General features: G+C 45.2%; 1 protein-coding gene across 2 annotated transcripts in view; it reads left to right on the forward strand.

Moving 5' to 3' along the window:
• LOC132826326 (excitatory amino acid transporter 1-like) overlaps positions 1 to 13,751 on the forward strand; it is a 168,272-nt gene extending 154,521 nt beyond the window's left edge. For both annotated transcript variants that reach the window (XM_060842168.1, XM_060842177.1), the window contains 2 exons: positions 9,144 to 9,278; positions 13,478 to 13,751. In XM_060842168.1, coding sequence (XP_060698151.1) covers positions 9,144 to 9,278; positions 13,478 to 13,682 — 340 coding nt within the window. In that variant the 3' untranslated portion in view covers positions 13,683 to 13,751. The remainder of the gene's footprint in view (positions 1 to 9,143; positions 9,279 to 13,477) is intronic.
• The last annotated feature ends 1,234 nt before the right edge of the window (positions 13,752 to 14,985 follow it).

A 14,985-nucleotide genomic window follows, 5' to 3' on the forward strand; every position in this document is an offset into this window, starting at 1 on the left:
AGGGTAAATTTCCAGGTAATACTAAGAATGCCTGCGAGAGCTTCCTTTAGTCCATGAAAAGAAAGAAAGAAGCCAAAGTGAACGTAGGCCTCTTAGAGAATGAGGCTGGGGAAATAATAATGGGGAACCAGGAAATGGCCGAGAAGTTCAATAAATACTTTACATTAACCTGCACTGGGAGACACTGATAGCATCCCAAAATTGATGGAGAATCTCAGCAGGAAGAAAGCAGAGTTAACATCTTGAGTGAGATCCTAATCAGAACTGTTAGCAGATTGGAAAAATTGGTATTTATGCTGAAGCTAAGGTTTTGGGGTGGGGGGCACAGGGAAGGAGCGATAAGCAGATAGGTGGGCATGGAGCCCAGAAACAGACAATTATGAAAGGAGTAAATAAACAAAGATATAATAGATATCAGGCTGGGACAGAAGAAAAGTTGAATGATAAAAGTAAGAGCTAAGAGTAGAAAATGGGTAAGCTGTCCTGAATGTGACTCATGTAATATGAAAATGGTGAATGTGAGGACTGTAGATGCTGGAGCTCAGAGTCGAGAGTGTGGTGCTGGAAAAACACAGCAGGTCAGGTAGCATCTGATGAGTAAGAGAATCGAGATTTCGAACAAAAGCCCTTCATCAGGAATGATGCTGGGAGCCTAGGGGGTGGAGAGGTAAATGGAAGAGGGGTGGGGCAGGAGGGAAGGTAGCTGAGAGTGCGATAGGTGGATGGAATGGGAGTAATGGTGATCGGTCAGAAGGGAGGGTGGAGTGGATAGGCGGGAAGGAACATGGACAAATAGGACAGGTCATGAGTGCGGTGCTGAGTTGGAAATTTAGATCTGGGATAAGATGGGGGAGGGGAAATGAGGAAACTGGTAAAATCCACATTGATGCCATGGGGTTGGAGGTTCCCAAGGCGGAGGATGAAGCATTCTTCCTCCAGGGTAGGGTGGCTAGGAAGTGGCAATGGAGATGGCCCAGGACCTGCATGTCCTTGGCAGAGTGGGAGGAGGAGTTGAAGAGTTTGGCCACGGGGTGGTGGGGTTTGTTTGTGCAGATGTTTTCTGAAGTGCTCTGCAAGTAGGCGCCCTGTCTCCACAACGTAGAGGAGACTGCATCAAGAGCAACAGATACAATAAATGATATATGGAAGTGCAGGTGAAACTTTGATGGATATGGAAGGCTCCTTTGGGTTCTTGGACAGAGGTGAAGGGGGAGGTGTGGGCGCAGATTTTGCAATTCCTACAGTGGCAGGGGAAGGTGCCAGGAGGGGACGGTGGGTTGGTGGGGAGTGTGGATCTGATGAGGGAGTCACGAAGGGAACAGTCTTTACGGAAAGCGGATGGGGTGGGGAGGAAAATATCTGTCTGATAGTGGGGTCTGTTTGTAGGTGGCGGAATTGGCAAAGGATGATGCGATATATCCAGAGGTTGGTGGGATGGAAGGAAAGGACTGGGGGTTCTATCCTTGTTATGGTTGGAGGGGTGGGAGGTGTGGGAAGTGGATGCAATGCATTGGAGGGCATCATCAACCACATGGGAAGGGAAATTGCAGTCTTTAAAGAAGGAGGCCAGCTGGTGTGTTCTGTGGTGGAACTGGTCCTCCTGGGAGCAGATACGGTGGAGGCAGAGGAGTTGGGAATAAGGAATAGCATTTTTACAGGAGGCAAAGTGAGAGGAGGTGTAGTCAACGTAGCTGTGGGCGCTGATGGGTTTGTAGAAGATGTCAGTGTTGAGTTGGTCCTCGTTGATAGAGATGGAGAGGTCCAGGAAGGGGAGGGAGGTGTCTGAGATGGTCCAGGTGAATTTAAGGTCGGGGTTGAATGTGTTGGTGAAGTTGATGAAGTGTTCAACCTCCTCATGGGAGCACGAGGTGGCCCCGATGCAGTCAACAATGTAGCGGAGGAAAAGATGGGGAGTAGTGCCAGTGTAACTATGGAAGATAGACTGTTCCATGTAGCTGACAAAGAGACAGGCATAGCTGGGGTCCATGTGGGTGCCCTTTCATCTGGAGGAAGTGGGCAGATAGAAAGGAGAAATTATTGAGGGTGAGGACCAGTTCAGCCAAATGAATTAGTGTCAATGGAAAGATACTGGTGGGACATTGGGAGAGGAAGAAACGGAGGGCTTGGCAGTCCTGGTCATGGCTGATGGAAATGTATAGGGACTGGATGTCCATGGTGAAGATAAGGCATTGGGGTCCAGGGAAATGAAAGTCTTGGAGGAGGTGGAGGGCATGGGTGGTGTCCCAAAGTATATGGGCAGTTCATGGATCTGGGGGGAATAGGACACTATCAAAGTATGTGGAGATGAATTTGGTGGGATAGGAGCATGCTGAGACAATGGATCAGCCGGGGTAGTCAGGCTTGTGGATCTTGGGTAGGAGGTAGAACCAGGTGGTGTGGGGTTCCCGAACTATGAGGTTGGAAGCTGTGGGTGGGAGTTCCCCTGAAGTGATGAGGTTGTGTACGGTCTGGGAGATGATGGTTTGGTGATGGAAGGTGAAGTCGTGGTCCATAGGGGTGCAGGGGTTGGGGGAGGAGGTGGTGCAGGTGCAGTAGGAGGTGGTGTCTTCAAGTTGGCGCCTGGTTTCAGTGTATAGAGGTCAGTGCATCAAACTACCAATGCACTCCCTTATCTGCTGGTTTGATGGTGAGTTTGGGGTTAGAGCAGAGGTGAATGGAGGGCTGTGCATTGTGAGGGTGAGAGGTTGGACTAGGTGAGGGGTTGGACAGGATGAGACGGTCAATGGGACTAGGGGTACATGTGAATGAGTGACTGTGCTAAAAGCAACCCATGTCAAAACAGGACCAGATGTGGGGTAATAAAAAACATGTAAGGATGGAATCAGGCTGTAAAGTAATTGAACTTGATGTTGACTCCTTGAGGCCAAAGGGTCCCAAAGAGAAAATGAGATGTTGTTCTTCGAGCTTGCACTGAGGCTCACTTGAACACTGCAGCAAGCCTGCGAAAGAAATATTGGCGAGAGAACACAGCATACGTTGAAGTAACAGGCAACTGGAAGCTTGGGGTCAATTTGTGGACAGAAAGACCGATAAATGCCTGGACATGATGGGATCTATCCTAGGATATTAAAGGAAGTAGCTACAGCAATAATGAATGCACTGGTAGCAATCTTAGACCCACAGAGGTCTACTGAATAAAAAAAGGGCTATTAGCCCATTGAGTCTGTGCCAGTCAAAAACAACTACCTAACTATTCTCATCTCATTTTCTAGCATTTAGCCTTTTATGCCTTGGCATCACATCTAAATGTTATTCGGCCTCCACCACCGTTACAAGCAGTAAGTTCAGATAGCCACTAACTGCTTGGTGAAAAAATGTTTCCTCACACATTCCCCTGCAAAACAGATGTACTGCTGAGGACAATGACCTCTCAGGGGAAACCAGTAACAGCCAATTCACTGCATCATAGTTGGACCTGATCTATTGGAGAGGAAGAGAAAGTGTGGGAATGCAATAGTTACAGGGATTCAATTGTAATGGGAATAGAAAGGGTAGTGAATCTTGGGAGGAGTATGATGATATTCTGGGGTATGTCAATATAAAAAAGAGGTGTTGGGTATTTTGAAAAACGTTAAGATATCAAGTCCCCAGAATGCTGGGGAGGCAGGTGAGGAAATTGTTGAGGCCTTGTATGAAATTTTTTGGATTCTCTTTAGTCACTGGAGAGGTCCCAGAGGACTGGAGGCTAGCCAGTATTGTCCCTTTGTTTAAGAAGGGCAGCAGGAATAATCCAGGAAATTACAGGCCGGTAAGTCTTAGACAATGGAAGGGAAATTATTGGAGAACATTCTTAGGGGCAGGATTTATTCAGATCGGTGGAGATGGAGTCCAGACAGAGAGAAAGAGAAATGAGTAAAGGTAAGCCTAGGAGAATCAAATGCTGATTTTGGGGACATTTGTGGCTGACAATGAGTTGTTTGTGGGAGCAGTTTATGTGATGACAATGTCTGGTATGTGGAGGTTGGGGTCAGGACATCAGAGAAGATGCACAAGCCCTAACATTGCTGAATGCAATATTGAGTCCAGAAGGCTTCAGGGTTCTCAAACAGAAAATGGGGTGCTATCCTTCCAGCTGATGCTGAACTTTGCTGGAGCACTGAGACAGAAATGTTGGTTAGGGAACATGGTGGCTGGGGTGTTGAAGTGGCAGACAATTGGAAGCTCACAGTCGTTTTTCAGACTGAATACAGGTGTTCTGCAAAGGAGTCACACATTCTGCGCTTCATCTCCCCAATGTAGAATTTTATATTCCATTTGAATGTCAGAAACTTGCAGCAGAATGAACTGTGTTAAACTTAAATAAAGGAGATTACATTGAAAGGAGGTAAGTGTATTTGGAAATAGATTGGCCATTGCCTCCCACACACCTGTCTGCTGTTCTGTGTCTCCTTGTACATTTGGATGAAGTTCCTAACTACTGATAATAGAAGGCTCTCTGCCACTGGGGGCTAAACAGGTGTCTGGCAGCAAGAGAGGTCCCCAACATTGATAGCAGTCATTCCATGCAGGAGGACAGTGGGAGCAGGCAGTCCCAGGGAGAGGAGGGTGGGAGCAGACAGTCCTGGGGAGGGGAGAGTGGGAGCAGACAGTCCTGGGGAGGGGAGTGTGGGTGCAGACAGTCCCAGGGACGGGAGTGTGGGTGCAGACAGTCCCGGGGAGGGGAGTGTGGGTGCAGACAGCCCCGGGGAGGGGAGAGTGGGAGCAGACAGTCCCAGGGAGGGGAGTGTGGGTGCAGACAGTCCCAGGGAGGGGAGTGTGGGTGCAGACAGTCCCAGGGAGGGGAGTGTGGATGCAGACAGTCCCGGGGAGGGGAGAGTGGGAGCAGACAGTCCCAGGGAGGGGAGAGTGGGAATAGACAGCCCTGGGGAGGGGACTGTGGGTGCAGACAGTCCCGGGGAGGGGGGAGTGGGAGCAGACAGTCTCGGGGAGGGGAGAGTGGCAGCAGACAGTCTCGGGGAGGGGAGAGTGGCAGCAGACAGCCCGGGGAGGGGAGTGTGGGTGCAGACAGTCCCAGGGAGGGGAGAGTGGGAGCAGACAGTCTCGGGGAGGGGAGTGTGGGTGCAGACAGTCCTGGGGAGAGGACGGTGGTAGCAGACAGCCCCGGGGAGGGGAGAGTGGGAATAGACAGCCCCGGGGAGGGGGGAGTGGGAATAGACAGTCCCAGGAGCAATTGTGTTCCTTTGTTTTTTAATATTTTAGTAAGAAGAACTGTAATGTTAACTTCTTAACTAACTTTCTTTTCTTTTTTGCTTTTATGAAGATTCTGTATCTAGGAACATTTGTACGTAAGATGGTGTCATAAATGGCACCTTGTAAACTTTTCACTATACTCGTGCAAGTGTGTACATATGACAACAAAGCTCCTTCAATTCAATGACACCTCTGAGGCTGCAGCACTCTAGTCTTCACAAGTCGAAGATGTTTCTTGTGGCAGATCGTCCCATTCTTTACTGGATAACCCAGTGGCAGCTCGAGAGTGTATGCTACTGGAAAAGCACAACAGGTCATGCAGCATCCAAGGAGCAAGAGAATCGATGTTTTGGGCAGGAACCCTTTATCAGGAATGATGCTGGGAACCTTGGGGGCAGTGAGACAGATGGGAAAGGGGTGGGGCTGGGGAGAAGGTAGCTGAGAGTGCAGTAGGTGGGTGGAAGTGGGGGTGAAGGTGATAGGTCAGAGAGGAAGGTGGAGTGGATATGTGGGAAGGAAGATTGACAGTTGGGATAGGTCATGGGGACAGTGCTGAGCTGGAAGGTTGGAACTGGGGTAAGGTGGGGGAAGGGGAAATGAGGAAGCTGGTGAAGTCCACATTGATGCTCTGGGGTTGAAGGCTCCCGAGGTGGAAGATGAGGCGTTCTTCCTCCAGGTGTCGGGTGATGAGGGAATGGCGATAGAGGAGGCCCAGGACCTGCATGTCCTCATCCTAGTGGGAGAGGAAGTTGAAATGTTCAGCCACAGAGCGGTGGGGCTGATTGGTACAGGTGTCCCAGAGATGAAAGACTCAAGTGAGAGATGGCGTCACAGCCGATGGTTAGAAGTGTTATGCAATGAATGACCTTGCCAGCAGGGTCAATGTGAAAGCTGAAGTGGAATGAAGAATAGCATTTAGTCAGTTTGTGTATATCTCATCATTCCCGCAAGAGTAGTTCCAGAATTCTCCTGTGAGGGACAAAATTCTCTCCTCGGACTGGGTGAGGACCCAAATGTTGGGCAGCCCACCATCTGTCCTGGTACTTTCTGAGCTGTTTTCTCCTGTAATAAGGGACGGGGAGGGATTGAAAGTGGCTGACATTGTCATTAGCAGATTAGTCATTAGTAGCCTTTAAAATTGGTGCAGGTACCAGGGATACCAATCTTTCAGCAAACATCAGACAAGTTCTTCTGGGAGTAAATGGGAAGGGGGTGCATCAGAGAGTCGGGTAGGCAGTTAATAAGACACTCTTTGTGAAGTGAGATCTTGCTGTGTCTCATGGAGAGAAACCTGTGAAACTCGATGAATCTGACATATAGCCCAAAAAACCCCAGAGGATTCAGCCCTTAGTGTAGCTAACCAGTCTTAGAATCTATCTTTCTACAATGAAATGAACTACTTTTTGTTACTTATATATGTGCCTCATCTGCCAAAGACATATTGTGGAAGATCCTTTAACAATTAACACAAGTTAGCCCTCTAAACTGATTTTATACAGGGAGGATTGGTGGTAACAAATGTACCCAAAGAAGATCCCAGCAGAACCAGATGCTAGCTGCAGGCATCTCTTACTACATGGCGCCAGTAGTGCCAGAGATGAGACATGGGACTAGCTGGGTTGGTCTTTCAGGGGGTAAGAATGAATAAGAAATCCCAAATTGCCAATCTTGTGGTGTAACAATTCAGTTATTTTGTGATTTTATGATGCAGGATGATGGGGAGAGAATTGGTCAGTGGGATTAGTTTGAGATTGATCCAGGGGTCTGAGGAAAGAAGGAACAAGAGTTCAGTTTGATGTTGATGCGGGGCTAGGGGACAGAATAGAGTAACGAGATTAGTTTGGGATTGATACAAGACCACAGGAAGAAAGCGGGCAGTGGAATTAATTTGAGTTTGCTGGTGTAGCTAACTGTCTTTCTCATGCCTATGTTCATTGTAAACAAATTGGAATAATAAGGTCAATATAAACAGTCTGATATATTTGTCTTTCAATTTTTCTAAGAACTTAATGGGTTTTGGTCAATACATACAATTGTATAAAACACATTACTGGGAATATAGATGTTGTAATGCCAAAACCAAGTTGAAGGTCTCCTGAGTCGTAGAATATTTCTGTTGATGAATATTCAGTTTCCTAGAGAAATACCTAATTGATCCTCCTATCTTCACGTGTTGTCTTGTAAATGCACACCGACACCCATATCACTTGCATCAATAGCCACCTTGAATTGCTTTGGGTAATTAGGTGGGGCCAACTATGGTAAAAACAATGACTGCAGATGCTGGAAACCAGATTCTGGATTAGTGGTGCTGGAAGAGCACAGCAGTTCAGGAAGAGCAGCAAAATCGACGTTTCGAGCAAAAGCCCTTCAGGAATAAAGGCAGTGAGCCTGAAGGGTGGAGAGATAAGCTAGGGGAGGGTGGGGGTGGGGAGAAAGTAGCATAGAGTACAATGGGTGAGTGGGGGAGGAGATGAGGGTGATAGGTCAGGGAGGAGAGGGTGGAGTGGATCGGTGGAAAAGAAGATAGGCAGGTAGGACAAGTCCGGACAAGTCATGGGGACAGTGCTGAGCTGGAAGCTTGGAACTAAGGTGAGGTGGGGGAAGGGGAAATGAGGAAACTGTTGAAGTCCACATTGATGCCCGGGTTTGGAGTGTTCCGAGGCAGAAGATGTGGCGTTCTTCCTCCAGGCGTCTGGTGGTGAGGGAGAGTGATGAAGGAGGCCCAGGATCTCCATGTCCCTGGCAGAGTGGGAGGGGGAGTTGAAATATTGGGTGGTGTGGTTGATTGGTGCGGGTGTCCCGGAGATGTTCCCTAAAGCGCTCTGCTGGGAGGTGCCCAGTCTCCCCAATGTAGAGGAGACTACATCAGGAGCAACGGATACAATAAATGATATTAGTGAATGTGCAGGTAAAACTTTGATGGATGTGGAAGGCTCCTTTAGGGCCTTGGATGGATGTGAGGGAGGGGGTGTGGGCACAGGATTTACAGTTCCTGCGGTGGCAGGGGAAAGTGCCAGGACGGGAGGGTGGGTTGTAGGGGGGCTTGGACCTGACCAGGTAATCACAGAGGGAACGGTCTTTGCGGAAGGCGGAAAGGGGTGGGGAGGGAAATATATCCCTGGTGGTGGGGTCTTTTTGGAGGTGGCGGAAATGTTGGCGGATTATTTGGTTTATGCGAAAGTTTGTGGGGTGGAAGGTGTGCACCAGGGGCATTCTGTCCTTGTTACGGTTGGAGGGGTGGGGTCTGAGGGCAGAGGTGCGGGATGTGGGCGAGATGCGTTGGAGGGCATCTTTAACCATGTGGGAAGTGAAATTGCGGTCTCTAAAGAAGGAGGCCATGTGGTGTGTTCTGTGGTGGAACTGGTCCTCCTTGGAGCAGATACGACGGAGGCGGAGGAATTGGGAATACAGGATGGCATTTTTGCAAGAGGTAGGGTGGGAAGAGATGTAATCCAGGTAGCTTGGGAATGTGGGTGGCACGGTGGCACTGCTGCCTCACAGTGCCAGAGATCCGGGTTCAATTCCCGGCTCAGGCAACTGTCTGTGTGGAGTTTGCACATTCTCCCACAGTCTAAAAATGTGCAGGTTAGGTGAATTGGCCATGCTAAATTGCCCGTAGTATTAGGTGAAGGGGTAAATGTAGGGGAATGGGTCTGGGTGAGTTGCCCTTCGGAGGGTCGGTGTGGACTTGTTGGGCCAATGGGCCTGTTTCCACACTGTAACATAATCTAAAAGAAAATCAATTCTTCTGAAACTCTGTGAATAGTTGACGTGAGGGCAGTGGTTACAGGTTTTATGTAATGTTTGCCACAGTGAAGAAGTCCACTCCATCCCCAGCAGTCTGACTCAATTTAATTTTACAATGTTAGATTTGATGTGAATTATTCTGGACAAATTGCTTAATGCCTATCTTTTTCTCTTCAAACCAGTATCACTGCCACAGCTGCTAGTATTGGTGCTGCTGGCATCCCACAGGCAGGCCTGGTTACCATGGTGATCGTACTGACATCGGTTGGACTTCCAACAGACGACATCACTCTGATCATTGCAGTGGATTGGTTCCTGTGAGTATATGTTTACTGACTTATTTCGCAGAAATAGACCATTCAATCCACTAGTTCATGCTTGTCTTCATGATCCATACAAGCCTTCTCTCAACACATTTGCTCCCACTTCTTTCTCCATCATGCTTGTCTCATTTTCCCTTCAATAAATTATAGAATCATACAGTACAGAAGAGAGCCTTTTGCCCATCAAGTCTGTACCACTAAAAATAGAATATCTACGCTAGACTTTCCTGCACTAGGCCCACAGCCTTGAATGTCATGATACTTCAACGACTCATCCAACTTTTTCAAAGGTTTGCCACCCCATCCACCCTTCTAGCCAGAGCATTCCAAAACTGCCAATACTCTCTGGCTGACAATATTTTTCCTTAAATTCCCATTAAACTACATGCAATTCACTTTAACATTATACACCCTTGTTATTAACACTTCAATTAAGGTGAACAGTTGCTTTTTCTTCACCATGCTCTGCCCCTCATAAACTTGTACACCTCTTTCAGCTCCCCACTCAACCTTCTCTGCTGCAAAGTAAACAACCCAAACTTATCAGCCATAATCGAATGGCCTAATTCTGCTCAAATATTTTACGGTCATATCCATAAAATGCTCCATCCAAGGCAAAATCCTGATGAATTATAATGGAGAACAAAGAAATGGCTGACCAAATAAATATATATTTTGGTTCTGTCTTCACAAAGGAGGACTCAAATAATGCCTCAGTGATTTTGGAAAATGCACGGGCTGGTGAGAAGGGTGTACTGAAGGAAATCAGTATGAGCAGGGAAATCGTGTTGAGGAAATTGATGGATTGAAGGGCCTGATCATCTACATCCCAGAGGACATAAGGAAGTGGCCCCTGGTTACTGGGGAGGCTATGGCCTAATGGCATTATTGCTAGACTGCTAATCTGGAGACCCAGAAAATATTCTGGAGACTCGGGTTTGAATCTCAACATGGCAGATGGTAGTATTTCAATTAAGAATCCTTGGAATTTAAGTCTAAAGATGACCATAAATCCATTGTTGATTGTTGAGAAAAAAATCTGATTCACTAATGTCCTTCACGGAAGGAAACCGACATCCTTATCTGGTCTGGCCCAAATGTGGGTGATTCTTACCTGCCTTCTGGGCAATTAGGGATGGGTAATGAATGGTGCCCTTATCCTGCGAATGAATTTTTTAAAATAGTGGATGCATTGATGATCATCTTTCAAGATTGTACAGGCTCTGAAACAATTCCCATGGATTGGAGAGTGGCTGATTTAACTCCACTGTTTAAAGAAAGGAGGTAAAGAGAAAACAGGGATTAAAGACTGGTTAGCTTAAAACCAGTAGTGAGGAAAATGTTCAAGTCCACCATAAAAGATTTAACAGCAGAGCACTTGGAAAAAAACGACAGGATTGGATAGATTTATGGATTCTTTATAAGTCTCCTGGAGTTTTTTGACGAGGTAACTAGTTGAGTTAATGAGGGGAGCCAGTACATCAGGTTTACTTGGGCTTTCATGAAGCTTTTGATAAGATCCCATGAAAGAGATTAGCATGTAAAATTAAAAAACACTGGATTGTGGATATGGTACTGACATGGATAAAGAATTAATTGGCAGACAGAAACAAAGAGTAGAATTAATTTTGGTCTTTTGCCAAGAAGCAGACGTGATTAGTGGGTACCACAGGGATCAGTGCTAGGATACAACTTTTCACAATATAAAATAGTGAGGTAGGTGAGGGAACTGTATATAATATCTCGAAGTATGCAAATGTCATAAAGCTGGGAGGGAGGGTGAGCTGTTGGGAGGATGCAGAGATGCTTCGGTGTGATTTGGACAAGCTGACTGAGTGGGTAAATGCAGAGGAGATGAAGTATAATGTGGACAAGTGTGAGATTATCCATTTTGGGAGCAAAAACAGGAAGGCAGATTATTATTTGAATGGTGAGGGTTTGGGAAAGAGGAGGTGCAATGACACTGGTGACCGTGTACACCACTTGGTCACAGTAAACATGCAAATATAGCTGACAATGAAGAAAGCAATGACTTGTCAGTCTTCGTAATGAGAGGATTTGAGTACAGGAGCAGGGGTGCTTTGTTGTAATTGTGTCGGGCCCTGGTGAAACCACAGTTGGACTATTGTGTGCAGTGTTGGTTTCCTTACCTGAGAAAGGATGTTTTGACTATGGAGGGAGGTAAGCAAAGGTTTACCACACTGACTCCTGGGCTAGCAGGTCTGATTTGTGAAGATTGGTTTAGACTATATTCAATTGAATTTGGAAGAATATAAGGTGATCTCATAGAAACTTATAAAATCTAAAAGGACTGGATATAATAAGTGTGAGAAGGATGTTCCTGATGATCATGGAGCCAGTGGAAGGTGCTACTAAAGAATTAATATTATACATACACCTCTAAGGACAACAGCTCTTGTTAATAAAGACAGCTGTGGAAAACTAAAGAGGTAAGGGGCATCATAGCAATCACAAAAATCAAACAAAAAGGTAAAAGTAAAGTAGACATCCAGGTGTTTAGCAATGACACAAAGAATAACAAAAGGTTAACAAAGAGTTACTGAAGTTATAAAGACAGATTGGAGAAGTTAGGACTGTTTTGTTTGGAGAAAATGCTGAAAAGGGAGTTGATAAAGATTTTGACGATCACGACGGATTTGAACAGAGTTAGTTGGGGAGAAACAATCACACTTGAGAAAGGATTAAGAATGAGAGATCACAGATTTATGGTTATTGGCGAAAGAAGCAGAAGTGACATAAGGAAACACTTCTTCATTCAGTCAATCAGAATCTGGAATGCTCTCTAGTTAATGTGTGTCAACTGATGTGCTGAAAAAGGAATTTGATTGTTACCTGAAAAGGATTACAAGGAAGAAGATGGAAGAAAGGCTGCAGATCAATTGTTCTTTCAAACAGCCAGTGCAACTGAATGGGCCAAATGGTTTCCTCTGCACTGTAATAATTCTATGATTCTGTGACAAAACACATAACAAGAGTTGCTAAAAAAGAATAGGAAAAGAAATTGCATAGGATTTCAGAAGCAATATAGAAAATATTTTGAATTACACTGGAAAATGTTATAGACCAAGCCAGACCCCCTCAAAATATTTTCAGAAGATAGCCTAGACCCTAACTTTTTCTTATTTTCAAGGCAGATGTGAGATGGATATTCCAGATGTGAAGCAGCTGGTCAAACCACTCAGCTTTAAGCAAAACAGAATTTATTTAAACACTACAGTTGAAACACGATCAAAAGAAAATGGAATTTAGAAGAACTTAACTACTGGAAACGTAACTGACCCAATACAGTAACTGTTTCTAATTCACTGTTCCAATACACCAACATCCTTTAAACACACTCCTTGGCAAAAAGGCAAATTAAACACAGATTCTTACAGGCAGAAGGGAACAATATCCAAAGAGATTCCAAAAGAAGCTCAGGAGCTCTTTACTGAAGCTTACAGCTCCCCTGGACTCTCAAATCATGTGACTGCAATAGCTAAAAACAAACTAGAAAAAACCTGAACTGGAAGAACTGGCTACTTCCCTTCCATTGTTGAACTAGACCCTTCAGCACCTCTGCCCTTACAACTTTCTTCAAAAAATCCAAGGACAAAATAAACTTCTTAAAGTGACAGCATCATCACAAAAAGCAATTAGGAGTAATGGAAAAAACAGATATATTGGTGATATTTTTCCTCCATCTTCCATTCCACCTGAATGATTGTAGATTACCCCTATCTATGTGATTGAACCTTCATTATCTTTCATCTCTATCTAAATAGATTTGATTTCTACCATACTGACAGCTCCATCATTTGTTTGTCCTCCCACTGTACTCTCTTGACTAGGTACAGCTATTCAAACCCCTCTCATTCTCATAAGACAAGGAATTGCCAATATTGTAAATCTGAAACAAAAACAGAAATTGTGGCAAAACTCAGCAGGTCTGGCAGTATCTGTGGGAAGAAAGTGGAGTTAACATTTGAGCTCGATGACTGATGATCCTGATGAAGAGGAACCAGACCCAAAATGTTAACTCTGTTTTCTTCCCAAAGATGCTGCCAACCTGCTCTTAGTTTCATATTTTCTAAATACTTCATGCACTGCAGTGGTTAACTAATGTTCTCATTTCCGTGGCTATGTCTATGACACATGTTGATGGATGTGTGTGTTGTTAATTAATTTTGTAGAGATCGACTGCGCACCACAACCAATGTCCTAGGAGATTCATTGGGAGCTGGCATTGTGGAGCACCTCTCACGTCATGAGCTTCAGAAAATGGATACTGACGGTTGTAACACTGTCATCGAGGAAAATGAAATGAAGAAACCCTACCAACTTATCTGCCAGGACAATGACAACGAGAAGCCCATAGACAGTGAGACCAAGATGTAGACATGGATGAATACCAAGTTGAATCCACCCTCTGTTTCAATCAATCTCTTGTGCTATCTACATTTAACCTGATCATGTTGGCTAGTTTGTGTTTTCTCGTATTAGAGGCTAGTCAGAAATTGTTACTTTTTAAATTTGAAATATTTGCTGTATACTTCATTTTTTTTACCCCCACATGCTTATTCCTATTATACATCAATGAGTGTGGGTACAGTAGATCTTCTTAGTTGTAGAGTCATAGAGATACACAGCACGGAAACAGACCCTTTTCTCCAACTCAACCATGCCAACCAGATAACCTAAATTAATCTGGTCCCATTTGTCAACATTTGGGCCATATCCCTCTAAACTCTTCCTATTCATATACCCATTCAGAAGACTTTTAAATGTTGTAATTGTACCAGCCTCCACCACTTCCTGTGGCAGCTCATTCCATACTCACAATGCTTCTACTCCTTAAAGATTGTCGATTAACCCTATCAATGAAGTTTAACATTTTGGATCTGAAACCTCTTAGTCAGAACCATCAATCACCAAACTCAAAGGTTACCTCTGCTTCTTCCCACAGATGCTGCCAGACCTGCTGAGTTTCGCCACAATTTCTGATTTTTGTTTCAGATCTACAACATTTGCAGTTCTTTGTCTTATGAGAATGTAAGGAGTTTGAGCAGCTGGGGGTTGAGAGAACACAGTGTGAGGAGAAACAAATGATGCAGCTGTCACTATGGTAGAAATCAAATCTATGGAAAAGTTGCCCCTTAGGTCCCTTTTAAATCTTTGCCCTCTCACTTTGTTAAACCTATGCCTTCTAGTTTTGGACTCCCCAACACAGGGAAAACACCTGGTCTATTTACTCTATCCATGTCCCTCATGATTTCATAAATCTCTAATAAGGTCACCTCTCAGTCTGGTGCCCCAGGGGAAATAGCCATTGCTTATTCAGCCTCTCCCTCTAGCACAAACCTTCCAACCCTGGCAACATCCTTGTAAATCTTTTCTGAACCCTCTCAAGTTTCACAACATCCTTCCAATAACAGGGAGACCAGAATTGCACACTGTATTCCAAATGTGGCCTAACTAACATCCTGTATGGACACAACATGACTCCTATGCTCAACGCTCTGACCAATAAACGAAAGCATACCAACACCTTCCTCACTATTCTAGTCACTTTCAAGGAACTATGAACCTGCACTCCAAGGTCTCTTTGTTCAACAACACTCCCTGGTACCTTACCATTAAGTGTACAAGTCCTGCCCTGATTTGCTTTTCCAAATGCACCACCTCACATTTATCTAAGTTA

Source organism: Hemiscyllium ocellatum, chromosome 2, assembly GCF_020745735.1.
Source record: "Hemiscyllium ocellatum isolate sHemOce1 chromosome 2, sHemOce1.pat.X.cur, whole genome shotgun sequence".
Classification (NCBI taxonomy): Eukaryota; Metazoa; Chordata; class Chondrichthyes; order Orectolobiformes; family Hemiscylliidae; genus Hemiscyllium; species Hemiscyllium ocellatum.